The sequence below is a fragment of the Austrofundulus limnaeus genome, unplaced genomic scaffold (genome assembly GCF_001266775.1).
Source record: "Austrofundulus limnaeus strain Quisiro unplaced genomic scaffold, Austrofundulus_limnaeus-1.0 Scaffold2141, whole genome shotgun sequence".
Lineage (NCBI taxonomy): Eukaryota > Metazoa > Chordata > Actinopteri > Cyprinodontiformes > Rivulidae > Austrofundulus > Austrofundulus limnaeus.
Genome location: NW_013954543.1, coordinates 1 through 13,244, shown reverse-complemented (window position 1 = coordinate 13,244; position 13,244 = coordinate 1). Strand labels below are relative to the sequence as shown.

Sequence of the window (13,244 nt, the reverse complement as noted above, 5' to 3'; positions counted from 1 at the left end):
CTGAAGAAGTCTCTTGGAGGAGAGACGAAACGTTTCATTAGAGAAGAACCCGTCCAGAAGACCTATACAATTTTTTTCTTTTCTTTTTTTTTTTATATAATTTTGGGACTTTTAAAGGGCACACATATTTTAGGAGTAAACCTTGCGTTTGATGCCACGGTTGTTTCCTGTTAGGTGTTTTCTCGGGTCCTGACAACGCTCGTCTGGATGAGTTTTTGAAGGCTGCTGGCCTRTTAAGAGAACAGTTCAGATTTGCCCACATCACAGATCTGCAGATAGCCAAGGAGCACGTTAGCTCCGAGTAAGTTCACAGAGCAAATTTTAAAATTAGCATTAAAATTTGTGAGTTTTAAACGCGTGTTTCATCTTTTGTCCTTCCAGGAGTGTGTTGCTGTTCAGACCTCCTCGACTGGCCAGCACCTTTGAGGACAGTTTTGTTGTTTTTAAAGATYATCTGACTATCAGCTCTCTGAGGCGCTTCGTCAGAGATCACATGTGAGACTCYGATTTCATTTTACATCTGATGGACAGCAGAGGAACCACTGCCTCATTTTACCTCTCTGTCTGCGCAGCTTTGGTTTGTGTCCTCACATGACCATGGAGAACAGAGATCGTCTGAGAGTTCGAGACCTCCTGACCGCRTATTACGACTTGGATTATTATCACAATGTCCGAGGATCCAACTACTGGAGGAACAGGTAATACAAGGGTCGGCTTGTTTCCTGTACTGTAACACAGACTTGTTTATTTAATCCCGCCTCCTGCGTGACTGTCGCCAGAGTGATGAAGGTGGCATCCCAATACASTGGGCGTGGCTTAATGTTCTCAGTAGCCAATAAGAAAGACTTCCAAGCTGAGCTGGAGAATGACTACGGTCTGGGAACGTCGGATGGAGGAGAGCTGCCGTTCGTCACGATCCGGACCAAACTGGGCCACAAATATGTCATGAGAGAAGAGTTCACGTAGGTGTTGTGGTTCTTTTGGTGTTGATTAATTGTGTTATAATAACGACCGTGTTGTATTCAGATTTTTGGAATTGGTGTTGTTGTTTTTTTTTCAGGAGGGATGGTCAGTCACTGCTGAGGTTTCTAGAAGATTATTTTGCAGGTCGTCTCAAACGTTACGTCAAATCCGARCCCATACCTGAGAAGAACACCGCTGCCGTTAAAGTGAGATGAGTTGCAATGTAAACCTGACTCTGTTTGAACGATTCGTGTTTTTAAATGCAAAGAAAATACCTGTCGAGCAGGTAAAGATCTCCTGGCCTTGCTTTGACTGCAGGCTTTTGTGTGTTTTCTACACTGCAGGTGGTGGTTGCAGAGTCATTTGATGACATTGTTAATGATCCACATAAAGATGTTTTGATTCAGTTTTACTCTCCATCCTGTCCACACTGCAAGAAGTTAGAACCGGTCTACAAAGAGCTCGCTAACACGGTACGAGCTAATGTTGCYGAYTTCAATTWAAATGAACAAAACTGAACATTTTCTATCAGTCTCTGCCCTCAATCTTTTATATATTTAKATTGTGTGCAGGTGGGACATGTTAAGGCTGGTTATTTGTCACCAAAATGTAAAAATAAGTTTGGCTTTATTTCACAGTTGCTCATATACTGATGTTGAATCTGTTTTTTCTCAGTTGTATTCTGACCCAAAGATTATCATTGCCAAGATGAATGCTGTTGATAACGATGTCCCGCTGGGATACGATGTCCAAGGGTGAGGATGAAGATTTCATAAACAAACTTCAAAAACGATCACGTATTAAATATTTATTTTACATGGTTCTGTTTTTTTTCCCTTCAGCTTTCCAACCATTTATTTTGCTCCAGTTGGTAAAAAGGATGATCCCATAAGATACCAGGTAACTGGATGAGTTTTAATAGTTTTCTCTTATAACTGTGTTTAATGGTGGTGATGATGGAGAACAGAGATCGTCCGATAGATGTTTAGTGGTGGTTTGTCTATTGTTTGATTTCAGGGCACTCGAGAGCTCAAAGACTTCTTGAAGTTCCTGAAAAATGAAGCCAGTCACAGTCTAGTTCCCACCGGAGTGAAGGAAGAGCTGTGACATGTTCATTCACTGGTTCAAACTGACTACGGTCGATAAAACCACAATTTTTCTGTGATTAAAAACACAGACGTGAAGTGAAAGAAAGAGTCTTAGTCCTGCAGACACAACTTGAACCAGAACATCCACTAATTGATTATTCTAACAAACAGACTGATTTCAGTCAGTTTTTTTATATTAGTTYATCATGTCATATGTCCTCACTGAATAATTTATTTATTGATCTACTTATTTATGAAACCACCTGATGTGCACTGTTTTTATTTGTATTTATACAAAGTCATAATGTATCTTTTTATATTTATTGCAACATTTGTGCAATTTGTTGTCGGTGCTGTGTTGTACTTATTTATTTGAACTTTAGCAAAAACTTAATGTATTTTTTTTTTACAATTTTTGTGCCTTTTAATTCCAGAAGTTCTGCTGAGACTATTTAATAAAATAAGGCCTGACATTTGCTTGTTTGTTGAATTGTTTATGTAGCATCAATTTTAAAAAAAATTGCAAGTGCAAAAAAGAAAGAAATGGTGAAAAATATATGTTGTTTTTTTTAAATCTCAAGAATTTGATATCAAATCTGGAAGTTTTTCGCCATAAAGGTCGATAAAGCAGGCATTAACTCTATTGGTGAATGAGTATGCCAATCAAAAATAATGCTCTTTGCTGATTGGACATAATTCATGTAGTGTTCCATCCCTTTCTCCCGGGACCTCCCTCCTCGTGCCACCCCAGAACCTTCGAGGCTAGTGCTGTCCGTAAGGCGTTGTCAAAATGATCGGCCAGCAGGTTTTAGTGCTCAGTAAGTACCAAAAATTATTTTAAACTCAACCTTTAACACTCAAGTTTAAGTTAGTGGAAAATGKTTTATGCGGCTTTACCATATTTGTTACCGTTGTAGTTAGATCAGGCCGGCTCGGATACAATGCAGCTAAGCATGTGCTAACCAGGTTGCATGTGAAYTGCGGAGCATCCTACTAGCAAGTTKAGCTAATGCTACATGAGCTAACAAGCTAACCGGTWYAWTTAGCATCTTTAGCTCGCGCTCGGAAACACGAAGATTTTATGGGGATGCTAGGCTAATTGAGGCTATCTGTGCCCTATACTCAGCAAGAACATGCAGCTTAAAGGATAGGAAGCTGAACTAAATTTATRTCTGTGTCTGTTTTATATATAATATATAGCATGAGTCTGTGGTCAGTGTTTTTTATTGCTTTTGTGACTAGTATGTGTAGTTGAAATTATTTTTTATTAATTATTTTTATTTATTTTAGCAGACGTGTTAGCTGCGTAAAGACAGCAGCCAGGATGTGGTCTAAATAATTTTAAAAAAGTTATCAAACAATTATAAATTAATGGTCGTACATGTGAAATTAATTTTAAAAATGGGGTGGAAGACTTTAGATCTGCTATTTGTTGGATCTAAAAACACTTGTATCAGGGGGAAAAATGTCTGTTTTTGAATACATTTGTAAAAAGTATGTATTTTATTTTTTGCTGAACAAATAATTTAACTAGGGTATACTTTGAAGAAATAAATAAGAACCTAACCTAGCATACCTAAATAGGTTAGAAGAAGCAAAGTTTGCAGAGTAGCTTACGTTTAGTTAAAAAGATTATGCMTGTATGGGCTTTATTAATAATAATAGGGATGTATCTTTTGTTGTATTTAAGACTTTTGTTTGAATTTTCCTYCAGGATAAATAAAGTATTTCTGTCTATCCCTGGAGTACACAAGTTTCTCTATGAATAATACTAACTTCCTCTCTATTTGCTTRTTTCCCTACAGACCAGAACGTAAAGAGAGAGTCAGGACGTAAAGTTCAGACTGGAAACATCAATGCTGCAAAGGTTAGTTTAGGCTAATATATATATATTTCTCATATATCATTTGTGAGTACTTTCAGTAGTGAATAACCGGTAAAAAAAATATGTTTATTTCAGACCATTGCAGATGTGATCAGGACCTGCCTGGGCCCACGGGCCATGATGAAGGTGAGTTTTTTTCTTTCATGTTCAAAATATTCAGTAAGACATATGATGTTAAACTGTTAATATTTGTACACTAAATCAATAACATGCCACATTTTTGTATTGTTTTGTGCAGATGTTGCTCGACCCCACAGGAGGAATTGTGATGACGAATGATGGAAATGCCATTCTGAGAGAGGTCAGAGACACAAACGTGTTCATCTGTAAAGCCCACATATCTGTAACACTACTGTGAGTTACGTCTGTGGTTGTTTGCTAATCGCATGGACCTCCATGTCAACAGATTCAGGTCCAGCATCCCGCAGCTAAGTCGATGATTGAGATCAGCCGCACGCAAGACGAAGAGGTGGGAGACGGGACAACCTCGGTCATAATACTTGGTAAGAAGACATATTTTTCTTTTWTATTCTGAGAACTAACTTCTCATAGTCTAAAATTTGTCTTTCTGTGTCACATGTCTCAGCTGGAGAGATGTTGGCTGTGGCAGAACAGTTCTTGGAGCAGCAGATGCATCCAACTGTGATCATCAGCGCCTACAGACAGGCTTTGGAGGACATGTTGGAAACCCTGAAGGAAATCAGGTATATTCTGACACATTTTAGTRTTGAGGTTAACCTGGGGTTTTGGCAACTATATCAGCAGTTTATTTAAACAAAAAAAWWTTTCAAAAGGGATTCACCACATGTAACTGTACTGAAAGGTGTTTTTAAGTCTCTATAAGTTTAACGTTGTATTCTCTCTCCTCCAGCACCCCTGTGGACACCTCAGACCGGTCTATGATGCTGAAGATCGTTCACTCTGCCATCAACACCAAAGCCATCAGCCGCTGGTCAGAGCTGGCCTGCAGCATTGCACTGGATGCTGTTCGCACAGTGGAGCTGGAAGAAAATGGACGCAAAGAGATTGACATCAAAAAGTACGCCAAGGTGGAAAAGGTACGGCTGTTTGTCCTCCTGCACCTGGTTGTTACACCTGAATGCTTTTTTTTTTTTTTACGGCTTCAAATAAATTAAGAAATCACATTAGAAGAACTGTTTGAAAGGTAATTCTGCGTTCAGGTTCCAGGTGGGATCATTGAGGACTCGTGTGTGCTGAAAGGAGTGATGGTGAACAAAGACGTGACTCACCCCAGGATGAGACGAATGATCAAAAACCCTCGTATCATCCTGCTGGACTGCTCTCTGGAGTACAAGAAAGGGGAGAGCCAGGTACGATATTTTCAAAATAAAAGCTGTTAAGGAACAGACCTCTAAGATCATGGTTCCAGAAAGGGGTCTCTAATGCACAACATTTCCTGCAGACTGACATAGAGATCACAAAGGAGGAAGACTTTGCCAGGATTCTGCAGATGGAGGAAGAATACATCCAGCACATCTGTGAGGACATCATCCGCCTTAAACCGGACCTGGTTTTCACAGAGAAAGGCATTTCAGGTATCTAAACCTGAAACAAACCAACCAAACAAAAGCAGCATGAACACGTTTCCACCAGTGTTTAACAGATCAGACCTGATGGGTTTTATTTATTTATTTATTTATTTATTTTTTCAGATCTGGCCCAGCACTACCTGGTGAAGGCAAACATCACCGCCATTCGCCGTGTGAGGAAGACTGACAACAACCGCATCGCCAGGTACGCCACTTTGTTACACAGGATGCTGTGATGAGACGCCGGAAGCGTTATYGTGTCTTTAACCAGCTGTCTCGTTTCAGGGCGTGTGGAGCTCGCATCGCGAGTCGGACAGACGAGCTGCGCGAGGAAGACGTCGGTCTGAAGGCCGGTCTGTTTGAAGTCAAGAAGATTGGAGACGAGTATTTCACCTTCGTCACAGAGTGTAAAGATCCCAAAGCCTGCACCATCCTGCTGAGAGGCGCCAGCAAGGAAATCTTGGCGGTGAGGGCGACGTCCAGCTGACGAGTCGATCGGACGAATCTGTTCAGTGTTTTAATGTCGTCTGTGGTCCGTCCGCAGGAGGTGGAGAGGAACCTGCAGGACGCCATGCAGGTGTGTCGCAACGTGCTGCTCGACCCGTTCCTGCTCCCAGGGGGTGGCGCTGTGGAGATGGCCGTGTCCAAGCGACTGACGGAGCGTTCCCGCTCTCTGACGGGCATCGAGCAGTGGCCGTACCGCGCTGTGGCCCAGGCCCTGGAGGTCATCCCCCGAACCCTGATCCAGAACTGCGGCGCTTCCACCATCCGAGTGCTGACGTCCCTTAGGGTAACACAAAGCTCTCTTTAGCCGTCACGTGTTGTGTTTCGTTACTATAATGCTTCTGTTTGTGTGTGTGTTCAGGCCAAACACACTCAGGACAACAGTGTGAACTGGGGTGTCGATGGAGAAACCGGCTGTTTGTCTGACATGACGGCACTCGGCATCTGGGAGCCACTGGCTGTTAAATGTCAGACCTACAAGACTGCTGTGGAGGTCAGGACTTCAATCACACTGATCAGTTTGCAACAATATGATCAATACTGTTTGTTACTAATACTGAAGGGACTTTGTGTCATTCCTTTCTGTTTTGCAGACGGCCATCTTGCTGCTGCGTATCGACGACATTGTCTCTGGTCATAAGAAGAAGGACAAAGAGGAGAATATGGGAGGACAAGGAGCCGAATAGGTTTTGTTAGATCCATGTCGAGAAACAGAGTCACTCCAACTGTTTGTATTTGAATGTGTGTCCAAGTGCATGTGTGTGAGTGTGCATGTGTGGGGACCATCTGACTCAAAACTTAATAAAGACAAAGTTAGAAAATTGGACTCTTGTCTCTACTTTTATTTGTTTAAGTGTTCATTTTTGTGTGGTAAGGAAGCCTAAAGCTGTTCAGTATTATCTAAAGACAAAACTTAGATGTCAGCATGAGAAAAAATAGTTTCTCTGAAAACTGTTGGTGCAGTAGTCAAAGATTGTTGTTTAAAGGGAAAACATTTCTACTACGATTATAATCATAGTTTATCCTTACAAAAATCTAAAAGTAGTTGAAATTTTTACATTTTAAATTAAAACATAAAAAATGTAATGTTAATCATTTTAAATTGCATTTTAAAGTTGTACCTATACGTTTAATTGGTTATTTTCCTGAATAAACACACTGGGTGGGCGTGGCCTCAGCGGTCACCTGACACGAACGAGGAGAATCAYGTGACCCGCAGTAAAACAAAGATGGCGTTGACAGTTAAAGAAAGCGTCGAAGTTTGTGTGTTTTTAATTTTTTTAGTTCTTAATTCGTGCCAGAGTTTGTTCGGTGGAGGAACGTCTTTCAAAAGACAGGTGAGGAAACAAAAATAAGACAAAAATATTTTCAAATAAACTCCGAAAAAGACTAAAGAGGAAACCGGAAGTGAAAGTGTTGATCGAACATGAACTCTTAAAATCTTTTTTCCTTTGCTTGTTTTGTGAAATTTCGTATTCTTCCCGTTTGTAATTTGTTTTAGACAGCTGAATTTATTTGCTAATTACTTTTTGGTTGATAAAAAAATCACCATGAAGGATGAAAACAAGCTTTTTCTATTTCTGCAGACTTTGCTCATTGGTAGACAAATGTGATTTTTCTTTGTACACTTCAACATATAATTTCTTATATAATCCTAATCTAAAAAAYGTAGATTGTTAGTATCATAACATATTGTATAAAGCAGTTGAAGTGCCTTCAGATTATTGTAACTACATTTTATATTAGAAAACTAACCTTAGACTACAAATTATTATTTTTAATTGTAATTGCTTCAAGTTTTCAGTTAAGATGCTCAAACTTAAACCTGAAGATGTATTTTACTTTTTTAACTTGATTTATGTTCAAAGTGAAAATAATAGCAATGTTATTCATTAAATTAAAACTTAGTGGTTTTAAACTCTCCTAAGCTATAAAAACTAGTTTTGTCTGCACAAAATTAATATGTTGTTTTTATAATTAGTCTTTTATTCTCTGTAGTCTAGGTCAAAAAAATCAGAAACATGATTGCACAAATAAAGTATTTCAAGAATTATCAATAATCTAATCAGAGAAAGGCGACAGATTAATTCTGTTTTGTTTTCAGTGGAACAGTTGGCAAGATGTTGCTTTGATTACTGCTGATTTGCAGATTTTGATTGTTGGTCTGTGTTTCAGCTGTCGGTGCAGTTGAATCCAGACGCGAAGCTGCCTCCTTCTGATTTCGACCTGCTCCACATCAGAGCTGTGGGAGAAAACGACACGCTGCACTACTTGCTCTGCAGCCAGGGAGCGCCGACGCTGCTGCTCGTCCACACCGACTCTGTTTCTTCCACTGTCAAGGTCTGTTTACGTTTTAGTTGGAGATAATTGTCAGGAATAATAGTTTTATTTTTTTAGGACAGGAAAAATCTATTCTTTTAATTTTGGATTGTTTGACATGTTTTGTTGTTTGTTTCGACTTTCAGGTGAACTGGACCCAGCCTTTTAATGCCAGCGGCAGCGTGACAGTGGAGCCGACGAGCAGCGTCCTGTACAGCTCTGCCGTCGTCTTCAGTCAGGTCAGAAACCGGCCCACCTTCAGTCTTTAAAGACAAACCCTGGTGCGTGTTTTTAGGTAACACTTTCGTTGTGTCTCGCAGCTGTGGGAGTACGACGACGTCAACGACACGGCCGAGGCGTCGTCGGACTTCTTCCCTCCGTACGAGCTAAAGGACTTCACCTGGGCTCACCTCAACCTGTCTGGAGCAACGGCTCTGCTCTGTGGAACMCCACCGGGTTCCACCAACGGATCGCTCTGCCTACAGGTTCGTTATCACAGTGACGTCTATAAGAAGGTTGGCCTACAATCACTTCTGAGACGTATAGCTTTTATTTTTCCTTTCAAGTTGTCAGCGTTCGACTCAGACGGGCGTGGCGACCTATGGCCCCGCCTCCTGCATTCTGCCAACTCCTCCCAGTTGGAGGTGTGGCTTAACGGCTTGTTGCCGCGGGGGAATCACTCCAGGTTCGTGTTGGAGCTGGAGGCAGTGAGCGGGGCGTTTCCTCTGAGCAGGGTGGACGTTCACCAGTCCATCGACGACGAATWCACACCGTCAATATTCAAGGTAATCATCAAACAAGAGATTTTCTTAGTTTTGTTTCTTTAGCTTAGAAATTGCTGAATTTATGAGCTCCTGAACTTTTCAACACGTATTTAAAGAAAGTAACAATGAGGCAGACTGTGACTGGTTGAAACATTTAAATTAAAGAGATCTAGGCTTTAAACCAGGACTTCTAATGTTTAAAGTGCCTGTGACATGAAATAAAATAAATACAAAGGCATTATTGGAAAGATAACATCAAAAACATATTGTGAAAATAAATTCTCGCTGCTGATATGAATAGTTACCGAGATACTTGCATTTGAAGTAACAGGAAGTGATGTCCAAGGGGAATGTCTGCATGGATTAGAGCATTGATAAAATAGCTAAGAACACAGACTGTAGAGAAGAATTTGATGTTTTTTTAAGATTATTTTGAGTCACTATCAGAGATGAAGAAGTTTAAATAATATAATTTCAATAAACAAAGACCAGAGAGTTCTCTTTCTTTAAATAGTTCCCCTTTGATGTCACTTCCTGTTTCACTTTGGCTCAGCCAAGCTCTAAAGAAAATATGCCGGTTGTGGGACAAAATGGGTAAAAATCAAGTTTTATGCAATGTTTCTTATATAAAAATGTGTTTTCTTTGACTTTTTGTACTTGATGTATAGGTATGTCACGGGCACTTTAGAGTTTAGCTTTATTTGTAGGAGAATTTAGATGTTTTCATGTTTCTGTTTCCCCTCCAGATGTTTCAGTGGGTGTCGTCGACGAAYGTCAGCTCGGACGTTCTGGGCTTTGTCCAGTGGAAGCCCGTGGCRTACCGCGCGTCTCATCCGGTGCTGGAGGATGCAACGCCGTGCCGTCACTCTGACCCGCGGTCGCAGAGCGGCCCGGAAACGACAGCTTCGTCCGGTCTGATTCGGGCCTTCTACTCGGATCCAAAAGTCACGGGACTGAACGTGAGCTTCGGTCTGGCAGGAGAACCTTTCTACAGCAGCACCATGTTCCTCAGCTGGTTCGTTCACTTCATCACGTCTTCATTAAATAAGATATTTTTTATTTTTTCAATGATTTTGTGTGTTTTTCGTCTCAATCAGGACGATGCTGGTGGGTGTCGGCTCGCCCCCCGTAGAGTTCTTCTCCCCTCTGGTTCTCTCCATCATGGTGGTGTGTTTGGGGACTCCTGTGGTCCTGCTGCTGCTGGGCGGAGTCGTTGTCTTCATCTATAAAAAGAGGAAAGCTTCGACGACGGCCTACCAGCCAATCAACTGACAGCTGAGTCCCGGCTGAGGAAAAACTTTTTAGAAAAACTTGACACCACTGTGAAAGTCCGAAGTTTTATTAACATGGATTTTAACTTGTCGGAGCAGTAATTCAGGTAACTTTTCATTGAGTTTAAAACTCAAATCAGTGATAATTGTTAGATTAAATCAGCCGGACTGTTTTTTTTTTTAACTAATAGATATTCAGATGATAGGTATTGTTCTATTTGAATGGTTTTTTTAATGTTAAGAATTCCATTACATTTTTTTAAACAAAGTGCTGTTTTAACTCTAATTTATTACACTTATCTACTGAAGAGACCTCGTTTTTCCCATGTGAGAAGCCCTTTTTATTCAGCTTTCTGTTTGTTTTCATTAAACTGCAGGAAATGTTGCATCTGGAGGGCAGCAAATAAATTTACATTTATTGTTTGAGGCAATTTTAAAGTGTATAAAACATTATATGGTATTTTATTGTTTATAAAACTGTTTTAATCTGTTATTTTGGACACGATGTCACAGAATGATGGACTGAAAACTGTGACATCACTTATTTAGGCAAGAGCTCAAACTAAGGAGGTTTTTTTATTAGCATTTTGCTAATACGCTCACGTTTGTTTCCATCGTTTTCAGTTAAGATGCTCAGCTTAAATTAGCATGAATAAAATTTGAGATTATTTCACTGATTGTTTTTTTATGTCATTAGTTTTCTAAAGTGGTTTAAATGTAGGCTAAATGTTAAAAAGTTTCCACATTTCATGATTGTTGCAGATTTTACTTTATAATCTAAAAGATAAAAAGTTTGTCGATGATCCAAATAATTGAAATTAAAATGCAGCTCAGGCTAATCTTATGGATATATCCTCAAAGTAAAAGTAAAGCAACGATCAAGCTACCAGTAATTATGTTTTAAAGACACATAATTTATTTAGTTTAAGTACAGTAGTTCTTTTAATTCTGGTTAATGTTCGTAAACATAAATCTTGCTTATTTAATGTGTGAATAAGTCCAGACTGCTGGTTTCTCTTGTTTATTTTGTCAGAAACTTCACAGAGAAAAAAAAAAAACTTATTTACAGTAAAATCATCTGAACTCTGCTGCTTTGTTTAAACACAACTGGACATATTTTACACAAGATGAAACATCAGCTGAACGAGCCTGAAGCTCCGACACAGAAACACGATGACCTCGCTGCTGGACGAGCCAACGTTCAGATACTGGARCGGTTTGTGTTCAGTTTGACGCAGCAGCCAATCAGAGAGCAGCGAGAAGGGATTGAACCAATCAGAAGGTTTTAGTTGAATTGTTTTTTTTTTTTTTCAGAAAAGGAGACTTAAACCATAAAAACAAAACCCATCGGTGATATATTTTAAACCACAGACTGGATATAAAGATGAATGTTGGGKAAAAAATGAAGTTTTTAACAGAAACCTGCATCGCTGCCTTCTGTAAGTCCTGTTTCTGAAATCCTAACGCTGCTTTCAAGCTGCTGAACAACAACACACTCCTGGTCGGTGTGACGTCAACAAAAGTTTTTCATTTCACTTTTCAGTCCGTTCAGGTCCATTTGTTTCTTGCCATTTCAACTTTCCTCAGTTTATATTTAAACTTTTAGCACTAAAATATATATTTTACAGTTTGTTGCAATTAGTGGTAAGAACTTTTCTGGTTTTAGTTTGTTTTGGATTTTTAACAGGAAATAAAATTGGGGGTGAAGACGAAACGTCTTGTATTAAATAAGTGTTGAAAACATCCACGAGTCCAGTTCTTCGCAGGTTTTTTTTGATCTCAGTCCAAACTCTGAGGCTGAACCATTTCAGCTCCACCTGCTGTTTAAAATACCGCTGCAGGATAAAAAAAAACAGGCGAGGTCCTCGTTCTAGATGGATTCAATCTGCCGGCGGACCTTCTCCGAGGCGAGCCGGTCCAGCTGGCGCTGACGGATCACCACCAGGACGGCGAAGAGAGCCGTCAGAGCCAACATGGCCGCCTCGAACTTCCAGAAGAGATGCTCCTCCATCAGAGCTGAGCGGCAGCTGGTGGGACAGGAGAACAGTTAGCGCCTTCGACCTGAACCGAATTTACCAAACTCCCTCCTCCACAAACCTTTTGTACTCTTCCTTGTTGGACTTGGTGCAGCTGACTCTCTCGATGTATCCCGTCTGTCTGCAGGCCAACTGCGTCTTCTGAAACAATAATTCTCTACGTCAGCGTCAGTCTGCAGAGACCAGACGTGCTTTTTTTTTTCTGAAACGGCGGTCTCTTACAGAGATGAAGTCATTGCAGCGGACGCACGGCTCYGACACCACGAACTCCTCTGTGAGCCAGCAGGGAGTGACAGCAGGCTTCAAAGCTGCTGCAAACATCAGAAAGCAATGTTTATTTACAGCTTTTCAGCTCACTAAGCAGTTTGTGTTTGGAGGYTTTATAAAGCTGGATGTACCTGTAGTTTTCTCTTCATTTCGCAGAGATGCTCCGTACACTCTGCAACACCAAAACAGTCTTTCAGTTAAGCAGGAAATTACTATCAGTTCTGACAAACAACAATTTCACTAAGTTCTGAGAAACTGCTCTGACCCCGCTGCCCACAGACTCACCCGAGCGAGACGAGGACCCAGAACAGAGCGTGGAGGAGGAGAGCGCGAGGCCGACAACAAGCCAGCGGGATCCGGCAGTCGCTCTCCATTCTCCCACAGCACGGTGACGCCACAGCCACAGGTTACGGACTCGCACCCCACTGGTTCTGGACCCGACGGGACCCGGTGCAGGCTGACTCTCTGATCGTTTCCTGTCGGTCCGCTTACATGGTGCTCAGGTGGAATGAAGGGATTTAAGGCAACGAGCAGCTGAATCCTGAAAGGTAAAACAACATTTTACTTGTTAATCAACATCGTTACTCAGCGTCAGAT

At 40.8% G+C, this 13,244-nt stretch overlaps 4 protein-coding genes across 4 annotated transcripts; 3 read left to right on the top strand and 1 right to left on the bottom strand.

Moving 5' to 3' along the window:
* Positions 1 to 174: 174 nt before the first annotated feature.
* LOC106537125 (protein disulfide-isomerase A3) lies at positions 175 to 2,528 on the top strand (the record flags this gene model as incomplete). The annotated part of the gene is given in 9 exon segments (XM_014034495.1): positions 175 to 301; positions 382 to 495; positions 573 to 698; positions 780 to 962; positions 1,061 to 1,169; positions 1,308 to 1,436; positions 1,639 to 1,718; positions 1,806 to 1,863; positions 1,981 to 2,528. Coding segments are annotated over 9 exon segments (1,016 nt in total), but the record flags the coding sequence as incomplete, so codon positions are not given.
* Positions 2,529 to 2,692: 164 nt separating this feature from the next.
* cct3 (chaperonin containing TCP1, subunit 3 (gamma)) lies at positions 2,693 to 6,816 on the top strand. Its single transcript, XM_014034494.1, has 14 exons — positions 2,693 to 2,869; positions 3,857 to 3,918; positions 4,012 to 4,062; positions 4,175 to 4,237; positions 4,343 to 4,439; positions 4,523 to 4,640; positions 4,808 to 4,994; positions 5,118 to 5,267; positions 5,360 to 5,492; positions 5,610 to 5,691; positions 5,772 to 5,952; positions 6,031 to 6,276; positions 6,352 to 6,483; positions 6,584 to 6,816. The coding sequence occupies exons 1-14, from the start codon at positions 2,842 to 2,844 to the stop codon at positions 6,674 to 6,676; spliced, it is 1,623 nt and encodes a 540-aa protein (XP_013889948.1). The 5' UTR covers positions 2,693 to 2,841; the 3' UTR covers positions 6,677 to 6,816.
* A 366-nt stretch (positions 6,817 to 7,182) lies between these two features.
* Positions 7,183 to 11,017, top strand: glmp (glycosylated lysosomal membrane protein). The gene is made up of 7 exons (XM_014034496.1): positions 7,183 to 7,327; positions 8,166 to 8,330; positions 8,456 to 8,548; positions 8,630 to 8,794; positions 8,876 to 9,094; positions 9,820 to 10,088; positions 10,171 to 11,017. Exons 1-7 carry the CDS (start codon positions 7,220 to 7,222, stop codon positions 10,343 to 10,345), a joined length of 1,194 nt encoding a protein of 397 aa, XP_013889950.1. The 5' UTR covers positions 7,183 to 7,219; the 3' UTR covers positions 10,346 to 11,017.
* A 332-nt stretch (positions 11,018 to 11,349) lies between these two features.
* On the bottom strand, positions 11,350 to 13,188 carry jtb (jumping translocation breakpoint; the record flags this gene model as incomplete). The annotated part of the gene is given in 5 exon segments (XM_014034497.1): positions 11,350 to 12,371; positions 12,442 to 12,521; positions 12,603 to 12,691; positions 12,779 to 12,819; positions 12,933 to 13,188. Coding segments are annotated over 5 exon segments (456 nt in total). The 3' UTR covers positions 11,350 to 12,214.
* Between the last annotated feature and the right edge of the window lie 56 nt (positions 13,189 to 13,244).